General features: G+C 37.6%; 1 protein-coding gene across 3 annotated transcripts in view; it reads left to right on the forward strand.

Moving 5' to 3' along the window:
• Positions 1-17,809, forward strand: part of Gpc5 (glypican 5) — a 1,281,045-nt gene that overhangs the window by 419,023 nt on the left and 844,213 nt on the right. For all 3 annotated transcript variants that reach the window (XM_021203557.2, XM_029541860.1, XM_029541861.1), the window contains one exon: positions 3,014-3,134. In XM_021203557.2, coding sequence (XP_021059216.1) covers positions 3,014-3,134 — 121 coding nt within the window. The remainder of the gene's footprint in view (positions 1-3,013; positions 3,135-17,809) is intronic.

The following is a 17,809-nucleotide window of genomic DNA, read 5'->3' on the forward strand; positions in this document are numbered from 1 at the left end:
TGTCTGTCTGTCTGTCTGTGAGTGTTTGGAAGTGTCTGGTATTTGTCTTTGTCCTTGGTGATGAGAACAAGTCATCCTTCAAGTGAATATTCCAATATATTGTTAGCATCCATTACCACTCCTGAGAGAAAATCAGCACATGTGGTGGGGCTTTTATTTCTATATTTAAAAAATATTCTCTGCTTTTGAGCTTTGTTCTCTTCTTCTCAATGAAATGTTATTTTTTTCAAATTAATTACTTCCATGGGGATTCTTGAAATGTGTTATCATTACTGTTACATTCATATAAAAGAAAAAAAAGATCTGTAGAAATTTCAAAATTAAATTAAACACATTTGTTAGAAAGTTTTATTTAATTTAGAAATCATATTTGTGTGTCTAAATTTTTCTATGGGGTAAGGTTTTTAAATCAAACTGGAATCCTCAATCATTTGTTTAGCAATGATGGAAATATTTATTCTTGCCATGAATCTATGGCAAGATGTTAGAAGTGAAACCGTGTGGGTATCAAAAGGTTCAGACTGGAAGGGGAGAGCATAAAGGATAGGAAAAGGCGAGGCAAATATGCTTACCATACAGTGCATGGCCCATGAAAACGTCCTGATATAGCACTGTATCAGGTACAATGAATATGCACAATCATAAATCATTGATATATTTGACTGTGTATTGTTTATTTAATACATTGCTAGACGGAAAAATATTTTCTTCCATAAATACTATAAGAAATTACAGAAGAATATGTATGTATAACTTACAGTAGAGTGTCCAAAGCTCACCTTTTATCTCAGTACCTTTTTATTGTAATAAGCACTATTGATTTATTAAAACCAAGTCAAGAAGGTAAAAGCTGCTCCTCTCTAAGGCAGTGGTTCTCAACCTTCTTACTGCCATGATTCCTTAATACAGTTTCTCATCTTCTGCTGATCTTCTAACCATGAAATTATTTTCATTGCTACTTCATCACTGTAATTTTGCCACTGTTATGAGTTGTAATACAAATGTTTGGCAACCCCAATTAGAAGGTTTCTCAATCCAAAAAGGAGTCACCACCCACAATTGAGAGCCACTGGTCTTGAATGTCTTTGAAGGTGACTCGGTCTTCAAAATACAATGAATGTTTTGAAGGGTTTGCTCTTCAAGATATAATATATTATAAAGTACATTCTGTATCATCCTTTGTTTTAGACCGGGTAACTTCTCAGTCTTTTTAATGTAGTTGTGTTTTATTTATTTAATTTCATCGTACTATTTTCTTTGTACCATTAATATTACCACACACAAATAAATAGCAGCATATATGAAGTAAATATGGTACCACAATGAGAACGAATGAATCACAACTCCACTAGAACAGACTCAAAGTTGCTACAGTGGAAAGAGTTCTAGTCACCCCATGTTCTTGCCAACACTAGATAACACCAATCTTTTTTCACTTGAGCCATTGTGGAGTGAACATTAGACTCTTATGTCATACTGATATTACTCATACAAAACAAGGAAGAACCTGTTTTCAATAAATCATATTTCACTTTAATTCTTACTAAAATTTGTAATGTTTTACTATACAAATAAGAGGAGTAAAAATAAAATAAAATATTTAATAATAAAGGAGCTGAATGTGATTATGTTTTTAGAAGATATTGTATAAATCATTCTTCCAGTCATGGCTGCTATATCTCTGTTTAGCTGACAATCCTGAATATTTACTGAGATTTGTGGAGAAAAATATTACATCCTTTTCCACTATAAAATGATATAAGTATCAACTAACCATGACCTCTGGAGTTCCCATAGAGTAAGCCACCAAAGAGAATACATAGCCAGGTTCATGACCCTGAGTACTGACCTCAGTGGGAAAGGATACACCTAATTCTGTAGAGACTTGATGACCCAGGGAAGGAGAACGCAGTTGGGGATAAGTAGGCAGTGGGTTGGGGGGTATATGGAACCCCCCTCTCAGAGGAAAGGGGGATGGGGAATGAGCTAAAAACTCTTGAAGGGGGAACTGGGAGGGGGCAACATTTTGAATAAATAAATAAAACACTTCAAAAATAAATATAGGAAAATGTTCTAATTAGAACAAAAGAACCATTTTCCAAGGTAAATGCATCTTTAATGATATTAGTTGGTTTCATAAACTTTCATGTTGTTCACACATCTTCTCCATTTTCCTTTCAGGGATATTATCCTTGTCAGTAACATAAGAAAAGTATCAGGGATTAATTTACTTATATAATTACAATATTCTGTCCAGAAAACAAGTGTAGTTATATGTCAGGATTCTCCTAGGTAATTTTGAAATCTGGTAAAATGTAATGAATGAATGCATCAATGAATAACTTAATTGGCATTGACATTCATTATTCCAAGGTTGGTAAGGAGCATTGTGAGAAAAGGACTTACACCTCCGTTTTCACCAAGTCTATTGGTACAGAGTATTGAATACAGTAGCACTTGATACATTTTGGGAACTGATGAATTTAAATATTTTCATGAAGTAAGTTGATGTATATTATTCTCATTTGGGGAGGTTAGCAGATACTCAACTACCATCTACTGACTGTGAAATCATCCCATTACTAATGTTTCCATATTACTTGAAGTAGATTATTTCCTATATTCCTATATATACAAAAGATTTTGTAGATTTTTTTGTTTCATTGTAAACTTGATAATTTTGACTTGTGTATCTAAATGCATGCATGCATATGTGTGTGTAAGTTGACACACACACACACACACACACACACACACACACACCCATGCATGCACACCCACTCACTCACACACTTTATATTATGTTGTTAAACACAGTTAAAAGCTGAATATATCTGTTGTTATTTTCCCTGTAAACATGTCATCTCAGTAGAATGACTGGGTGGCTTATAGGTCTATCCTCTGAGAACCTCGGCTCTGGTCCAGAGAATGAAATTCTGAAGCCAGGTATCTGAGGACTCTTTAGATGCTCCTGACCACTCTCCAAATCATGACTCTCCTTTCTCTCCGCTAGTTATGCTCGGCCTGTGGTTGGGAATGGAATCAAAACCCAGTCTGCAAACCCTGAAGTCAGAGTCAGAGGGGCTGATCCTGTGATAAATCAGATCATTGATAAACTGAAGCATGTTATCCAGGTAAGCACAGTTTGTTGTTTTTAATTTTTATTCCATTTATTTTATTTTGTTTTATTGATTTTTACTTTATTATCAACTTTCAACTTTCAGTGGTATGCGAATGCTTTCTAACATATTTGATTTTTTTGCTAAGTGTATCTTATATCCTACCTAAATTGAACTTTGAAGTGATTTCTTTATATCTCTTGTTCCAGAAATACTTTGTAGAGTCATCACCATTTAAACTCAGTTCCAATGGTATGTGTGAACAGTGTACATCTGTGACAAGCAGGACTTCACCTCTTCCATTTCAGTAACCAATCTTTTAGGGTACATTTATCTTCAGTGAAGAAGTTGTAAGTCTAGGGTCAACTATGATCACTAAAGAAAACATAGATCGGACCACAAAAGCCAGAATATCCTTTCATATAGCTATATGAACATTGTCATAAACATTGCAGTATTCTTAACAAAACTTAACTCATAAGTGAAGTCTGCATTTCTGCTATTTATTTATTTCACATTTTACATATTAAGGGTATGATCTTGTTGGTGTGCCCTCATTAAATACTTCTGTTCGCTATTTTATGTCATATACATTGCTGTGTTTAACACATAATATATGAGCCATATTATGATAATTATACAAAAATATTGCATTAAAACTATTTATTAATTGGAACATATTGTTAATAAATATCATCCCTATACTTTGCACTACCTGTTATAAGAATTATTCCTTAAGTAGTAGTCATTCTGTAGCAATTTATGTGTGTATAAATCTTCATTTTAATAAGAGGTTAGTATAGATAATTGATCACTTTCAGTATGATACTACAGAAAATCTAAATAGTTCTGAATTTTATTTGCATGTGAGGTATATCTGAGTAACTTGTATGGAAGTCATCATTTAGAATTTTCAGAGACAGTTATTTGAACTCAGTTCATGAGCTCTTAAATCCCAATGAAAGTCTGTGTGAGGGAACAGAGGCTAGTGTTTAAAGGGCTGGATTTCCCCTGGGAGGGATTGACCCCTGCATTGCTTGTCTATTTGCACACATCTTGATACCTCAGCGCCCCCTCCCCTTTGTTTGCCAGCACCAGAGACAAGTTCTTTTCAGAAAAAAAAAATAAGTTCGAGAGGAAAAAATCTGAAGAACATCTGAGAGCACACCTAACTCCATCACATAGTTAAGGCTAAGAATGCCTTCTTCAAACACCTTCTTCATAGACTCCAAGGTGAAACAACGCGATGCTGCCAGTGACCTGCCTGCTGAGGTGGGCCTTACGATTGCATCAGGAGCTGAAGCAACAGTGAGGAAGCGGTAGTCTGTGGGCTGAGGTCACCTGAAAATCTGTTGCTCAGAAGCAGTCGTTTGCAGACAGCTGTGACTGTACCTCCCACATTTACCAGGAACTCATCCTGGCAAATTTCCTTCTGCTTGAAATTTTTATTTCCACAGCAATAAGAACACTTGCAGCTGAAGTTGATCTAGACTCAGTGCGAAACTAATGAGCCTCAAGAAAACTTAGGATATTATTTTATTTCCTGAGTTTCTGGTGGCTCACAATCAATATATTAGGGACTGTATGCACAGGCTGAGTATACTTTTATTATATGCTTCTATGCATATTTTTTCCTAGGAAAAGATTGTGGTGTGAGGATTTGTGGTTGAGTGTACTGTCAGTCAATTAAGGTACAGGAAATTAACACTGTGAAGGTCACAGAAGAGAACTGTACTGTAGTTGTCCTGGTACAAAACAGAAATCTCATCATGATTCAACAACAACTTGGGTTGAAAGACTCCATCAGGCTGTACATGTGGAGCCTAACAGGCATGCCCTAAGTCCCCTGTATGCACAACATGTTGACTGACTATACTAGGATAAGGATCAGCTATGTTAACTCAGTTCCAATTCAACAGCAACCAAGACAAGAAGAAGACCTGCAGCTACCAGAGTGATTACTCTTGTCAAAGTGACATTGATTGTTTTGTAAGTGTAAGTTGTTTGAAACTATAGTGCAGAGTTGACAAGGAACCAGAATGGCAATAACAATAATGAACTCACTGTACTGCAAAACAAAACAAAACAAAAAGCAGTGACTTCTATAACGGCTTACAAGTGACCCAGTGAGTGTACAAGGTTATCTTTGAGTACAAAAGTAGCAATCATTGCTGAGGTTTATGCATGAGGAGCAACAAATGGCTTTAGAAGTCATGGAGTGCAGTCCATTATCTATCAACCTATATTTATCATCTATTTATCTATCTATCTATCTATCTATCTATCTATCTATCTATCTATCTATCATCTGTTTATCATCTATCTTCTATTTATCTATAATCTATGACATGAAAAAGCTTTATAAAAAAGTATATATGAAAAACTTTGTGGTTCCCAATATGTTTTTAGCTGCTCTTTATTATATAAGCAAGTGCTTAAACCTAAGAGGGTACACACAAAGGAAGGGGTAGTCTCCAATCTTCAGAGGTTAATAAAAGCCCTCTGGAGAATGAATTACTGATCTGTTGCTCTGCAGCATAACATGGCTAAATCCTTGTTACAAAGATATCAAAGCCACATTCTTTTCAAGATTTTGCAAGGAAATGGTCTTAGCTTTTATGCTTCTCCTTAGATTGCACCCTATTCTTTCATCTTTATGAGTATGCAGATTTCAAATTATTCAGTCTTCAGTTTCATTATAGAATTATATGAAAGTATCAAATATATACTGCCTTTGAGGTCTGAATTTCAAGTCTGTTGGGATGATATGGCTGAAAATTAGATGTTTGTAAAAGATCACAGAAAGTCATACCCTGAACAGGTGCCACTGAAACATTAACTTTTTGTGCCTTATATTATAATGTTTCCTAGGCCGACTTTTCTGCAAATGATGAAAAAGGGTTTATTTTTGCCAGACTTCTGACCCCTAGTAATATGTATATGCCCAACAAGGTGGCTGGTGTCATTTGCAACAGCAAAGGACAGTTAACAGGATCCCTGGTGTCATCTGTGAAAAGGGTTCAGAAAGGTTATCTTCTGGTGTGAGAATTCATTACACTGGGAGTCCTGTGGGTTAAGTGAGGGCACGGACATTTGGACATATTTCACAGCCCAGTCCATATATTTCGATGATCAAGTAAGTATTTATATAAAAGTTGTTTTCATTATAATGGATGTTAGCTACACCTGTAACTGTGCACTATGGCAAAATGCTACATAATAAGTGAGATTAATGTGCCCCTTGCTTTTGTCTTTATACAATCATACAATAATAATCTATTCATATCCTTTGCCAGCAAAAATATTACTAATAACTACTTCCATATGTTATTCCTGAAACACCTGTGTTTTTGGCCTGCTTGGGCTGTGACCTCATTTTCTCTGACTTCAGCAATTAATCACTAAGCAAGTGGGTCTATGAGATTTTTACATTGAAATGTCCATATTTTCAATCTCTCTACAGTAGAAGAACTTGGCATATAGCTTTTAACTTCATAGGTTTATGGTAAATTTACACAACAGTGACGCAAAGTAGACACTTCTACTCTCAGTGGGTTTGCACTCTGAGAAAAAATGTAAATTCAGAGCAAGCATAACAATCACTGGCAAGAATTACAAAGAAACACAGGAGACTGAAAAGAGAACTTAGGATGAGTGTGCTGTTGCATGAAAGAAAGGAATCGAGAAAGTTGGTTAGAACTCTGGGGTGAAAGGACTGAGAGAAAGTTTATCATATTTAAGGGCAGAAATGCACAAGGCTGTAGCAGGGTGATTCTGGGTCAGAAATTTTGGTTGGTGTGGGTATGTCCATTTGAGACCCTGTTTATCTATTGGAGGTAAGTAGACTCTATGAGTTCCCTCTCCCCAGTGTCAGGCATTTTGGCTAAGGTCACCCCTATTGAGTCCTGAGAGTCGCTCATATCCCAGGTATCCAGGACTTTCTAGAGCTCCCCCGCCCCATCTCACACCAGAGGCTGGTTATTTCCATTCATTTTCCTGCCCTTCTAATTTCATTCCTGGTCCCCTCTCCCCATACCTGTTCCTGTTTTCTGATTTTATACTCCCCCTCCAATATTCTACCAAAGTCCCTCATTCCTTCTGCCTTCCATAATTATTTTGTTCCCCCTTCTAACTGGGATTGAAGCATTCTCACTTGGGACTTTCTGCTTGTTAAACTTCTTAAGGTCCTTGGGTTGTATCCCAGGCACTCTGTACGTTTTGGCTAATATTCACTTATCAGTGAGTACATACCATGCGTGTCCTTTTTGATCTGGGTTACCTCACTCAGTAAGATATTTTCTAGTTCCATCCATTTACTTGCAAAATTCATGACATACTTGTTTTTAATAGCTGAATAGTATTCCATTGTGTAAATGAACCACATTTTCTTCAGTTGAGGACCATCTGGGTTGTTTCTAGCTTCTGACTGTTATGAGTAAGGCTGCTATGAACATGGTGGAACATGTGTCCTAGTGGTATAGTGGGGCATCTTTTAGGTATATGCCCAGAAGTAGTATTTCTGGGTCTTCAGGGAGAACTACTTCCAATTTTCTGAGGAACCACCAGATTGATTTCTGGAGTGGTTGTATGAGTTTGCAATTCTACCAGCAATGGAGGAGTGTTTCTCTTTCTGCACATCCTCATCACAATGTGCTGTCACTTGAGACTTTAATCTTAGCCATTCCAACTGGTATAATATAGAATCTCAGGGTTCTTTTGATTTGCATTTCTCTGATGACTAACGACTTTGAACATTTTTTTAAATCCTTCTCTGCCTATTGAGATTCCTCTGTTGTGAATTCTTTGTTTCCCTCTGCACCCTATTTTTTTAAATTGGGTTATTTGGTTTTTTGGAGGTTAACTTATTTAGTTCTTTATATATTTTATATATCAGCCCTCTATGGGATGTAGGGTTAATAAAGATTATTTTTCCCAATCTATAGATTGCCAATTTGTCCTATTAACTATGTCCTTTGCCTTTCAGAAGCTTTTCAGTTTCATGAGGTCCCAGTTATCAATTGATGATCTTAGATCCTGAGCCATTAATGTTCTGTTCAGAAAATTTTCCCCATGCCAAGGGGTTCAAGGCTCTTTCCCACTTTCTCTTCTTTTATACTTAGTGTATTTGGTTCTATGTAGAAGCCCTTGAACTACTTTGGACTTGAGCTTTCATAAGATGGTAAATATGGTTCTATTTACATCCTTCTACATACAGACCATCAGTTAGGCAAACACTATTTATTGAAGATGCTTTCTTTTTTCCACTGTATGCTTTTGGCTTCATTTTCAAAGATCAAATGCCCATAGGCGTGTGGATTTATATCTGATTCTTTGATTCTATTCCATTGATCGACCTGTCTGTCTCTCTACCAATAAATTGGTTCTTATCACTATTGCTCTGTAGTACAGTTTGAGGTCAGGGATGCTGATTCCCCCAGAAATTAATTTATTGTTGAGAGTTGTTTTGGCTACCCTAGGGTTTTTGTTTTTCCATATGAACTTGAGAATTTTTCTTTCCATATCTGTGAAGAGTAGTGTTTGAATTTTGATGGTCATTGCATTGAATCTGTATATTGCTTTTGGTAAGATGGCCATTTTCATAATGTTAATCCTACAAATCCATGAGCATGCTTCCATGGATTGTGTCTTTGTGACTCCTGAGGGCTTCTTCAATTTCTTTCTTCAGGGATTTGAAGTTCTTGTCATACAGATTTTTCACTTGCTTGATAAGAGTTACACCAAGATATTTTATACTATTTGTGGCTATTGTGAAGGGTGTTGTTTCCCTAATTTCTTTCTCATCCCATTTATCATTAGTATAATGGAAGACTACTGAATTATTTGAGTTAAATTTATATTCTGCCATTTTGCTGAGACTGTTTATTAGCTGTAAGTGATCTCTGGTGGAATTTTGGGCATTGCTCATGTACACATATCATCTGAAAACAGTGATACTTTGACTTCTTCCTTTCCAATTTGTATCCAATTGATTTGCTTTTGTTGTGTTGTAGCTCTGGCTAGAACTTCAAGTACAGTATTGAATAGATAGGGAGAGAGTGGGCAGCCTTGTCTTGTCCATGATTTGTTTTATAATGAACTTTTGGCTATATTGTGGAACATGGACCTCATGGAGAAAGAGTAAAAGAAAGTCATGCAGGTGGATGATGATAGTAATTGGTAAATTAATGATTCATATAGATAATTATGAGAAATAGAACCTGGTAAGTATTAGAACTGGAATGAGTTTCCATGTAGATTGGAAGTATTGGCAAAGAAAAGACCTGGTAAGGACATTGCTATCAATACTGTAAACCTGCGCTCACAGGAAAACCTTAGTTACCTGGAATAGGAATGAGATGCAATAGCGTTTCCTATATCCTGAAGGGTTAGGTAGAAGTCCAGAAAATGACAGTACTATGGACCATTTAGTGGTGTTAGACGCCAAATTACAGGTTCCTTATCAAAGTTAGCATGAGCAAGACAGCCCAGAGTTAGCCAAAATAAATATTGTATCTTTTATCTATCCTGCACCTTTCCTTATCAGCTAATATTAATTCTCTCTAGTTGTGCTTTGTGTGTGTTATACTGTACCCAGATATATATTCACTTACCTCTATGTGTATATATTATAGTTTAAGTTCTGCACATAAGATTAAAATCTATGTGATTAAAGAAGATATAAAGCTTCGTTTTTTATTTTTTAAATCTTTCCTAAATTTTGTTTATTTTTGTGACAAAGATTACATAAAATTATAATTGCTACTGAAATTATGAAATCCACTTTGAAGCTCCACAGTTTCTGAATGGCTGTCCTAAGTGTATAGTTGATGTGTATAAACTTTGATCTGGCTAATCTGGCTGTATGGGATTTTTAAAAATTATAAATTACTTATAATAAAGTCTTAATTATTTTAGATAAAAATTTTGTAATTAACAGGTGAAGGCTCAATGCCCCAGTATAGGGGAATTTGATGGGGGACACAGGAGTGTGTGGTTGGGTGGGTGGGTGAGCATCCTCATGGAGGCAGGGGGAGGTGGGAGGGGATAGGAGGTTTCTGTGGGTGGGCATGGAGGGAAACTTGGAAAAGAGACAACATTTGAAATATAAATGAAGAAAATATCCAATAAAAAGAATGTAAATACATAAAATATCCAATAAAAAAGCTAAAAATAAAAAGGCCATTTACAAAGAGATTCAAAAGAGAGAGGTTTTAGTATAAATAATCTTAATTTATTTAATATATTAAGTGCAGACTCTATTTCTACTTTCTGTTCTTCAATTCATTGAGATCCATGGGCTGTAGTGAGATAGTTAGTTCCCCAGAGACCATCTCTGGGCCTCACTGTTTCCTTACTGCCTGGAAGCTCTTCTGCAATGTGAAGAGGAATCTTGGAGGGAAGAGAATAGGTCACCTACCCCACTCCCGCCTGGATCCACCTTTGCTCCAGTTACAGGACTAGTCTTCAGTCCGAGTTCCATGACTCCTGCTGCGGAGAGCACAGGGCTGCATCTGTACCAAATTGTCTTTAAACATTAAACCTCTACTATTTAAAAGGAAATGCTGACAGAATCTCAAATACCAACCTCTGAGTACTACTAGGGAAAGTTGATGGTTTGCTGTTTAGAAATTAATTTGCATGTTTTCATTATGGGATGCAAAATACAATGGAATTCAGTTTTTCATTAACTAGTATTTTGTGTCCTCAAACCTAACTCATTTAAGAGCATCAAGTTACTATTAAACATCTGTTTAATATGGATTAAAACTTCTTCATAAAATGTACTTATGTATTAGGTAAATTTTACTTTCATACTGAAAGGGAAGAAATCATAGCCATTAAAGAGTAAAATAACCCTATATATGATAGCATTTTTCTAGTGATCACTGTGTATTACATTCAAGCAGAGATGATACTCTTATTTTATGTAGGGAACATCTATGCTAAATAGACTCTGCCTTGTTTGTCTCTTTTGTGAAACATCAATTTGATGAATAGTCATTTGAGAACCATGACAGAATGAAAGAAATTTAAATCTCAATGAATAGTTATAAAATAGAGTATTTGCAAATACCAAAAAAATAAATGCCAAGACTTTCTAAAGATACTGTTATTTTAAAGTTTCTAAATTCTGAGGAGTTCTCAAGCTACTCTCATTAAATTTACTGTGAAATACATTTTAGAAATTTTCTACTTGTTTTAACTGTGCTATCAAACCGGTCTGTCCCTTAGATCTCAAACGTCAACAGGTTCTGGAATTTTTTTTTCCGTTTTCCTAATCCTGTGGTTCTTCCAGAAAGTGACACTATATACTGACACCTTCACATGGTTCTGATACACACAGTAGTCGTGGCCCCAGGCCTCTGGTATTAATATTCCATAATCAACAAGTGCTCCACTTGGTATTAGCAATGCAACAGCCCTCAAAACACACGTTTGAGAAGAAAGTACTTAGAGTGCACTCACTAACTTTTAATGGCCATCAAATTCGACAATTAGTTTGTTTGAGAAAATTCAATTGAAGGCTGCTTTCTGGAGTGGAAGGTAGGACTCTGACTCCACTACTGGCTAGTCCACTTAAATCAATTGCTAGCATAAAAGAGTCATTTCAATTAGTGTACAATCAACTGGAAACAAAGTCTTAAGAACTCTCTTTGAAAGTAATGAGATTAGCATTGGTCGTCGTTGATTTCTGATTATTTTAAAGAGTATGTAATTGTCTTGTGCTGACTGAGGGCTTAGCTTTGTATTCACTTCAGTAAGGGCGTTGAGCTTACATGATAAAATGAGCAATTTCCCAGATAGAGTTTGCTTTTTATACATATTTGAAAGAACAATGATAACTAGAACTTTTAAAATTATTTATTCTTTTTTATCAATTATTTTATTTTATTTTATTTTATTTGAGACAGGGTTTCTCTATGTAGCCCTGGCTGTCCTGGAACTCACTCTGTAGACCAGGTTGGCCTTGAACTCAGAAATCTGCCATTCCATATTTTATTCCCCATCGCTGTCCACCCTTTGAGTGTTCCACATCCCATACCTCCTCCCACCCCACCCCCCATCTCCACGTGGATGTCCCCAGCTCCCACCTCACCTGACCTCTAAAACTCCCTGGGGCCGCCAGTCTCTTGAGGGTTAGGTGCTTAATCTCTGAATGAGCACAGACCTGGGAGTCCTCTACTGTATGTGTGTTGGGGGTCTCATATCAGCTGGTATATGCTGTCTGTATGGTAGTCGAGTATTTGAGAGATTTCTGGGGTCCAGATTAATTGAGACTGCTGGTCCTCCTATGGGATCGCCCTTCTCAGCTTCTTCCAGTCTTCCCTAATTCAACAACAGGAGTCAGCTGCTTCTATCCATTGGTTGAGTGGAAATATCTGCACCTGACTCTTTCAGCTGTTGTTAGGTCTTCCGGAATACTAGGTCCCTTTTTGTGAGCGCTCCATAACCTCAGTAATTATGTCAGGCCTTGGAACCAACCTTTGAGCTGAATCACACTTTGGGCCTGTCACTGAACCTTCTTTTCCTCAGGCTCCTCTCCATTTCCATCCCTGTAATTCTTTCAGGCAGGAACAACTATGGGTTAGAGTTGTGACTGTGGGATGGCAACCCCATCCCTCATTTGATGGCCTGTCTTCCTGCTGGAGGTGGACTCTTTAAGTTCCTTCTCCCTACTGTTCAGCATTTCATCTAAGGTCATCACCTCCAGGTTTCTAGTGCATTCTGGATGGTCCCCCCAACATCCTATCTCCCGAGGTTGCTTGATTCCATTCTTTCTGCTAGCCCTCAGAGCTTCAGTCCTTTTCCCTTACCCAACACTGAAATTATTTATTCTTATGTGATTTCATATACATATAAAATATTCTGCAATCACATTCCCTTGTTATCCTATTTCCTTCTTTTCCCACCAAATTTCTTTCTTCTTAAGCCTTCATCCTCCTTTAGAGTAGCCTGCATGAGCATTGGTAGAGTGTTATTTGATCCAGTGGGCACAATGACTCTGTTGTATACTTCTGAGGAATATGGTTTCTTCTCCCCTGTGAATCTTTAACTGCCTGCAGCACCCCTGGAAGGCATGGCATTTTATGAACATGATAGAATGCAGGTTGGCCCAGTCATATATAGGTCTTCTGCAGATTGCCATTGACATAGTAAGTTCATACATGCAGCAGCTATGACAGAAGATAGAATTGTGTAGCATTCCTTCTGTGATGGTTTGAATGAGAATGGTTTCCATAGTCTGTGTGAATGCTTGGTCTCCAGTTGGTCAAGTGTTTGGAGAGGATTAAGAAGTAGGGCCTTCCGGATGGGGTAGTCTCTGGATAGTCCATCCTTTCATCTTAGCTCTAAATTTTGTCTCTGTACCTATATCCTTTCATGAGTATTTTGTTCCTTATTCTAAGGAGAAATGAAGTATCCACACAATGGTCATCCTTCTTGGTTTTCTTCTGTTTTGCATAATGTATCTTCGGTATTCCATCAGCCACCAAACCTAGATACTAATGCTCATGCCAGCAAGATTCTGCTGAAGGGACCCTGATATTGCGGCCTCTTGTGAGGCTATGCCAGTGCCTGGCTAACACAGAAGTGGATGCTCACAGCCAGCTATTGGATGGAACACAGGGTCCCCAATGGAGGAGCTAGAGAAAGTACCCAAGGAACTGAAGGGGGCTGCAACCCTGTAGGTGGAACAACAATATGAACTAACCAGTACCCCCTGAACTTGTGTCTCTAGCTGCATATGTAGCAGAAGATGGCCTAATCGGACATTATTGGGAAGAGAGTCCTCTTGGTCTTGCAAACTTTATATGACCCAGCACAAGGGAAGGCCTGGGCCAAGTAGTGGGAGTGGGTGGGTAGGGGAGCAGGGGTGGGGGGGCGGTATAGGGAACTTTCGGGATAGCATTTGAAGTGTAAATAAAGAAAATAATAATAATAATAATAAAAANAAAAAGACAAAGTAAAAAAAAAAAAAAGTATGGCCTTGTTGGAGGAGTTTTGCTCCTGGGAGTTGCCTTTGAAGTTGCAAAAGTTCCTGCCATTCCTAGGTAGCTCTCTCTCTGCCTCACAGTTAGTATCTCAACACGTAAGCTCTTAGCTGTTTCTCTAGCACCGGGCCTACTTGCCTTCTTTTATATACCCCAACATGATGATCATGGACTCACTCTCTAAAACTGAAAGTAAGCCCCCAAATTAAATGCTTACTTTTTTTAAAAAAAGATTTATTTATTTATTATATGTAAGTACTCTGTAGCTGTCTTCAGACACTCCAGAAGAGGGCATCAGATCGATCTTGTTACGGGTGATTATGAGTCACCATGTGGTTGCTGGGATTTGAACACTGGACCTTCAGAAGAGCAGTCGGGTGCTCTTACCCACTGAGCCATCTCGCCAGCCCTAAATGCTTGCTTTTATAAATTTCCTTGGCCATTGAGCTTTGTCACAGCAGTAGAGAAGTAAGATACCTTCCCATTCTCTAACACTAATACTCTTTCTTTCTTCTAAGATTTCATAAGAAATTATGTCCATTGGGGTTTAAATTATTGTAGAAATTATGAAATACAGAAATAATTACACAGTGCATGATTGTCAGGATTATTCTTGCCAACTTGTTGGGTTGAGGGATACCTCTACATGTGTCTTCATGAGTTAGTGAGATCGAGTGTCTCCTAGATCACAGAAGCTCTGACTTTCCTATTGATCTCAGCAGTACACTGCTGAGAGGTGATGGAACTGTGAAGGGCGGGACATGGTTGAAGGAAGTAGGTCACGGTGGACATGCCCTTGAAAGCTACATTTACCATATTTTACACTGGCTTTCCCATGTTACCATTTTACTCTGCTTCCTGTCCATCACGATATGAATCATTCTGAAATGCTCTCCCACCACAGAGCTCCAGAACCTCTGAAACTGGGACTTCATCTTAATCATTCCTCACCATAAATCTTTCTTATCTGGTGTTTGGTCACAAGGCTGGTAAAATTGACAGCTTAATTAAGTGACAATTGTAATGCTTATGAGACCATCACCTCAGTACCCACTGAGGATTTCATGTAACAACAACAAAACAAATCCAAATATAAAACAAAATAAAAAACAAACAACACCCCCCCCAAAAAAAAACAAAACAACAAGAACAACAAAAACTAACCCAAACTTTTCTGCAATCTTTGCAAACTAAGTTTGCACAAAGCAAGTGACTGACTTCTGGATTACAGTAATCAGTTATTTATGTCTGAAAGGACCTTACCTAATTAGCATACTTACTACAGTAGGGTGTTTACTGAGGGCTTGCATAGATAATTTTTCAAATACTGTGCTTGATCATTGTTTCTACAAGGTTTCCTTAGTTTTAGTAACTTTTAGTTCTTCCCTTACTGTTAGTGACTTGGCCTCCTGTATGAGGATGTTGTCATCAGTCTACTGAAGTGTTCTTGCTATACTGACTGCTTATCTTTACTTTTCAGTTAAATATTCAGCAGTATCTTATTAGTAATTATCTCACTTGGCCTAGGAACACTTACTTATACAGCATATTTTTTTCTCTTGGCTCCTCTGCCCTGATTTCTTAGCAATTTCTCTGACTGCTCTCATTATAGGACCTTTATTTTTTTTCCTTCTCTAACATCTTTAAAAGTTATTCTGCAATACCACATGATTGCCTTCTTTTTCTTTCCCTCCACTGCTCATGACTTTCTGCTAATCAACTATTCACCTTCTTCCAACACATTTCTTCTTAGCATCAGATAACTTCAACTTACTCTCATATTGTGCAGGCAACGTGGTGGTTCAAATTCAAGATCGCCATGAAAACTCCATCCTCCATGAAAGACCCTCTTCCTCTGGCTTGCATCCTGTATGCTCATTAGCAGTTCTTTAAGCCTGTAACTTGGTTAGTGCTTTACTTATATCTATGCTGGTATAACAACCCATTACTGCAATCTTAAGGTTTTCTCCTATCTTTTTGTTTGTCGCCTTTATCTCATGACCATCTACTTGGATTAGAGCAACAGGTTTTTTTTTAATTGCTTTTAATTTTGTCTATAACATATCAGTTATCTAGAGCTACCATCTCCAGTTCCTCCCCTGCATTTTTTTTCAGCACATGCTTGTTTCTGGTCTCTGCCATTAATCTTTGTTTTTCAATTTTTTATTAGATATTTTCTTTATTTACATTTCAAATATCTCCTTTCCTGGTTTCCTCTCCAAAAACTCCCTATCCCCCTTTCCTCCCCATGCTCATCAACCCACCCACTATCCCTTCCTGGTCCTGACATTCCCCTACACAGGGGCATCAAGCCTTCACAGGACAAGGACCTCTCCTCCTGTTGGTGCTAGACAGAGCCATCCTCTGCTAAATGTGCAGCTGGAGCCATGGGTCCCTCCATGTATACTCTTTGGTTGGTGGTTTAATCCCTTGGAGCTCTGGGGTACTGGTTGGTTCATATTGTTGTTCCTCCTATGGGTCTGCAAACCCCTTCAGCTCCTTGGGTCCTTTCTCTAGCTCTTCCATTGGGAGACCCTGTGCTCAGTCCAATGGTTGGCTGAGAGCATATGCCTCTCTATTTGTCAGGCACTGGCAGAGCCTCTCAGGAGACAGCTATATCAGGCTCCTGTGAGTAAATACTTGTTGGGATCCACAATAGTGTCTGGGTTTGGTGACTATATATGGGATGGATCCCCAGGTGGGGCATTCTCTAGATGGCCTTTCCCTTCTTCTCTGTTCCATACTTTGTCTCTGTATCTCTTCCCATGGGTATTTTGTTCCCCCTTCTAAGAAGGACAGAAGTATCCACACTTTGGTCTTCCTTCTTCTTGAGTTTCATGTGGTCTGTCAATTATATATGGGTTATTCTTAGCTTCTGGGCTAATATCCACTTATTAGTGAGTGTATGCCATGTGTGTTCTTTTGTGATTAGTTTACCTCACTCAGGATGATATTTTCTAGTTCCATCCATTTGCCTAAGAATTTCATGAATTCAAAGTCACTAGATATCTTTTGTGGAAGAATCTGACAGAAAATTAGCAGTCTTTTAGCACACTGGATATGATACTAACTCTTAAAAAACTTCAGATATCACCATGTGATTATAATGAAATAAAATCACCTATGTTGCTTGGTTGTTTTGTTTTGTTTTTGGATTATGTTTTCTTTTCTAAAACTTTAAATTTGACAACATGGCAACTCTTCTCTAAAGATATTCTAAAATGCAAATTAGTGCACTCAATATACCAATTCATAGAAAAAAGTCTAATAGATTTTTAAACATCCAAATTACATGCAGAGAGGTTTTTTTTTCAAACGTGTGAATGTAATTCACCTTTCAACTCTTGAGTGCATGAAGGCAGCAGAGAGAAGACTCTATGATGAAATGATGTAAATTTCCTCCAAAGTCAATTGTGTTGCATGCTTTATCCCCAGAATGGCATTATTTGAGGATGTTGAAATTCTGAGAGATGAAGTCTAATTGACTGACATTTAGTTTATCAATTGAGCCCCTGAAAAGGACAGATAGGTTCCAGCCTCTTGTTATTTGCTTTCCTAGCCATGGGCTAAAGCTTTTGCTCCGCCATACATTTTCCCACTATTGCCATTTAGCAGTCCCATTGAAGGCTTAAAAGAGTGGGCCCTCCTTATCATGAGTAAGTCCTGTTAATACCCAGAGTCCAGAGCACACTTTTCTAT

The sequence above is a fragment of the Mus pahari genome, chromosome 8, assembly GCF_900095145.1.
Source record: "Mus pahari chromosome 8, PAHARI_EIJ_v1.1, whole genome shotgun sequence".
Classification (NCBI taxonomy): domain Eukaryota; kingdom Metazoa; phylum Chordata; class Mammalia; order Rodentia; family Muridae; genus Mus; species Mus pahari.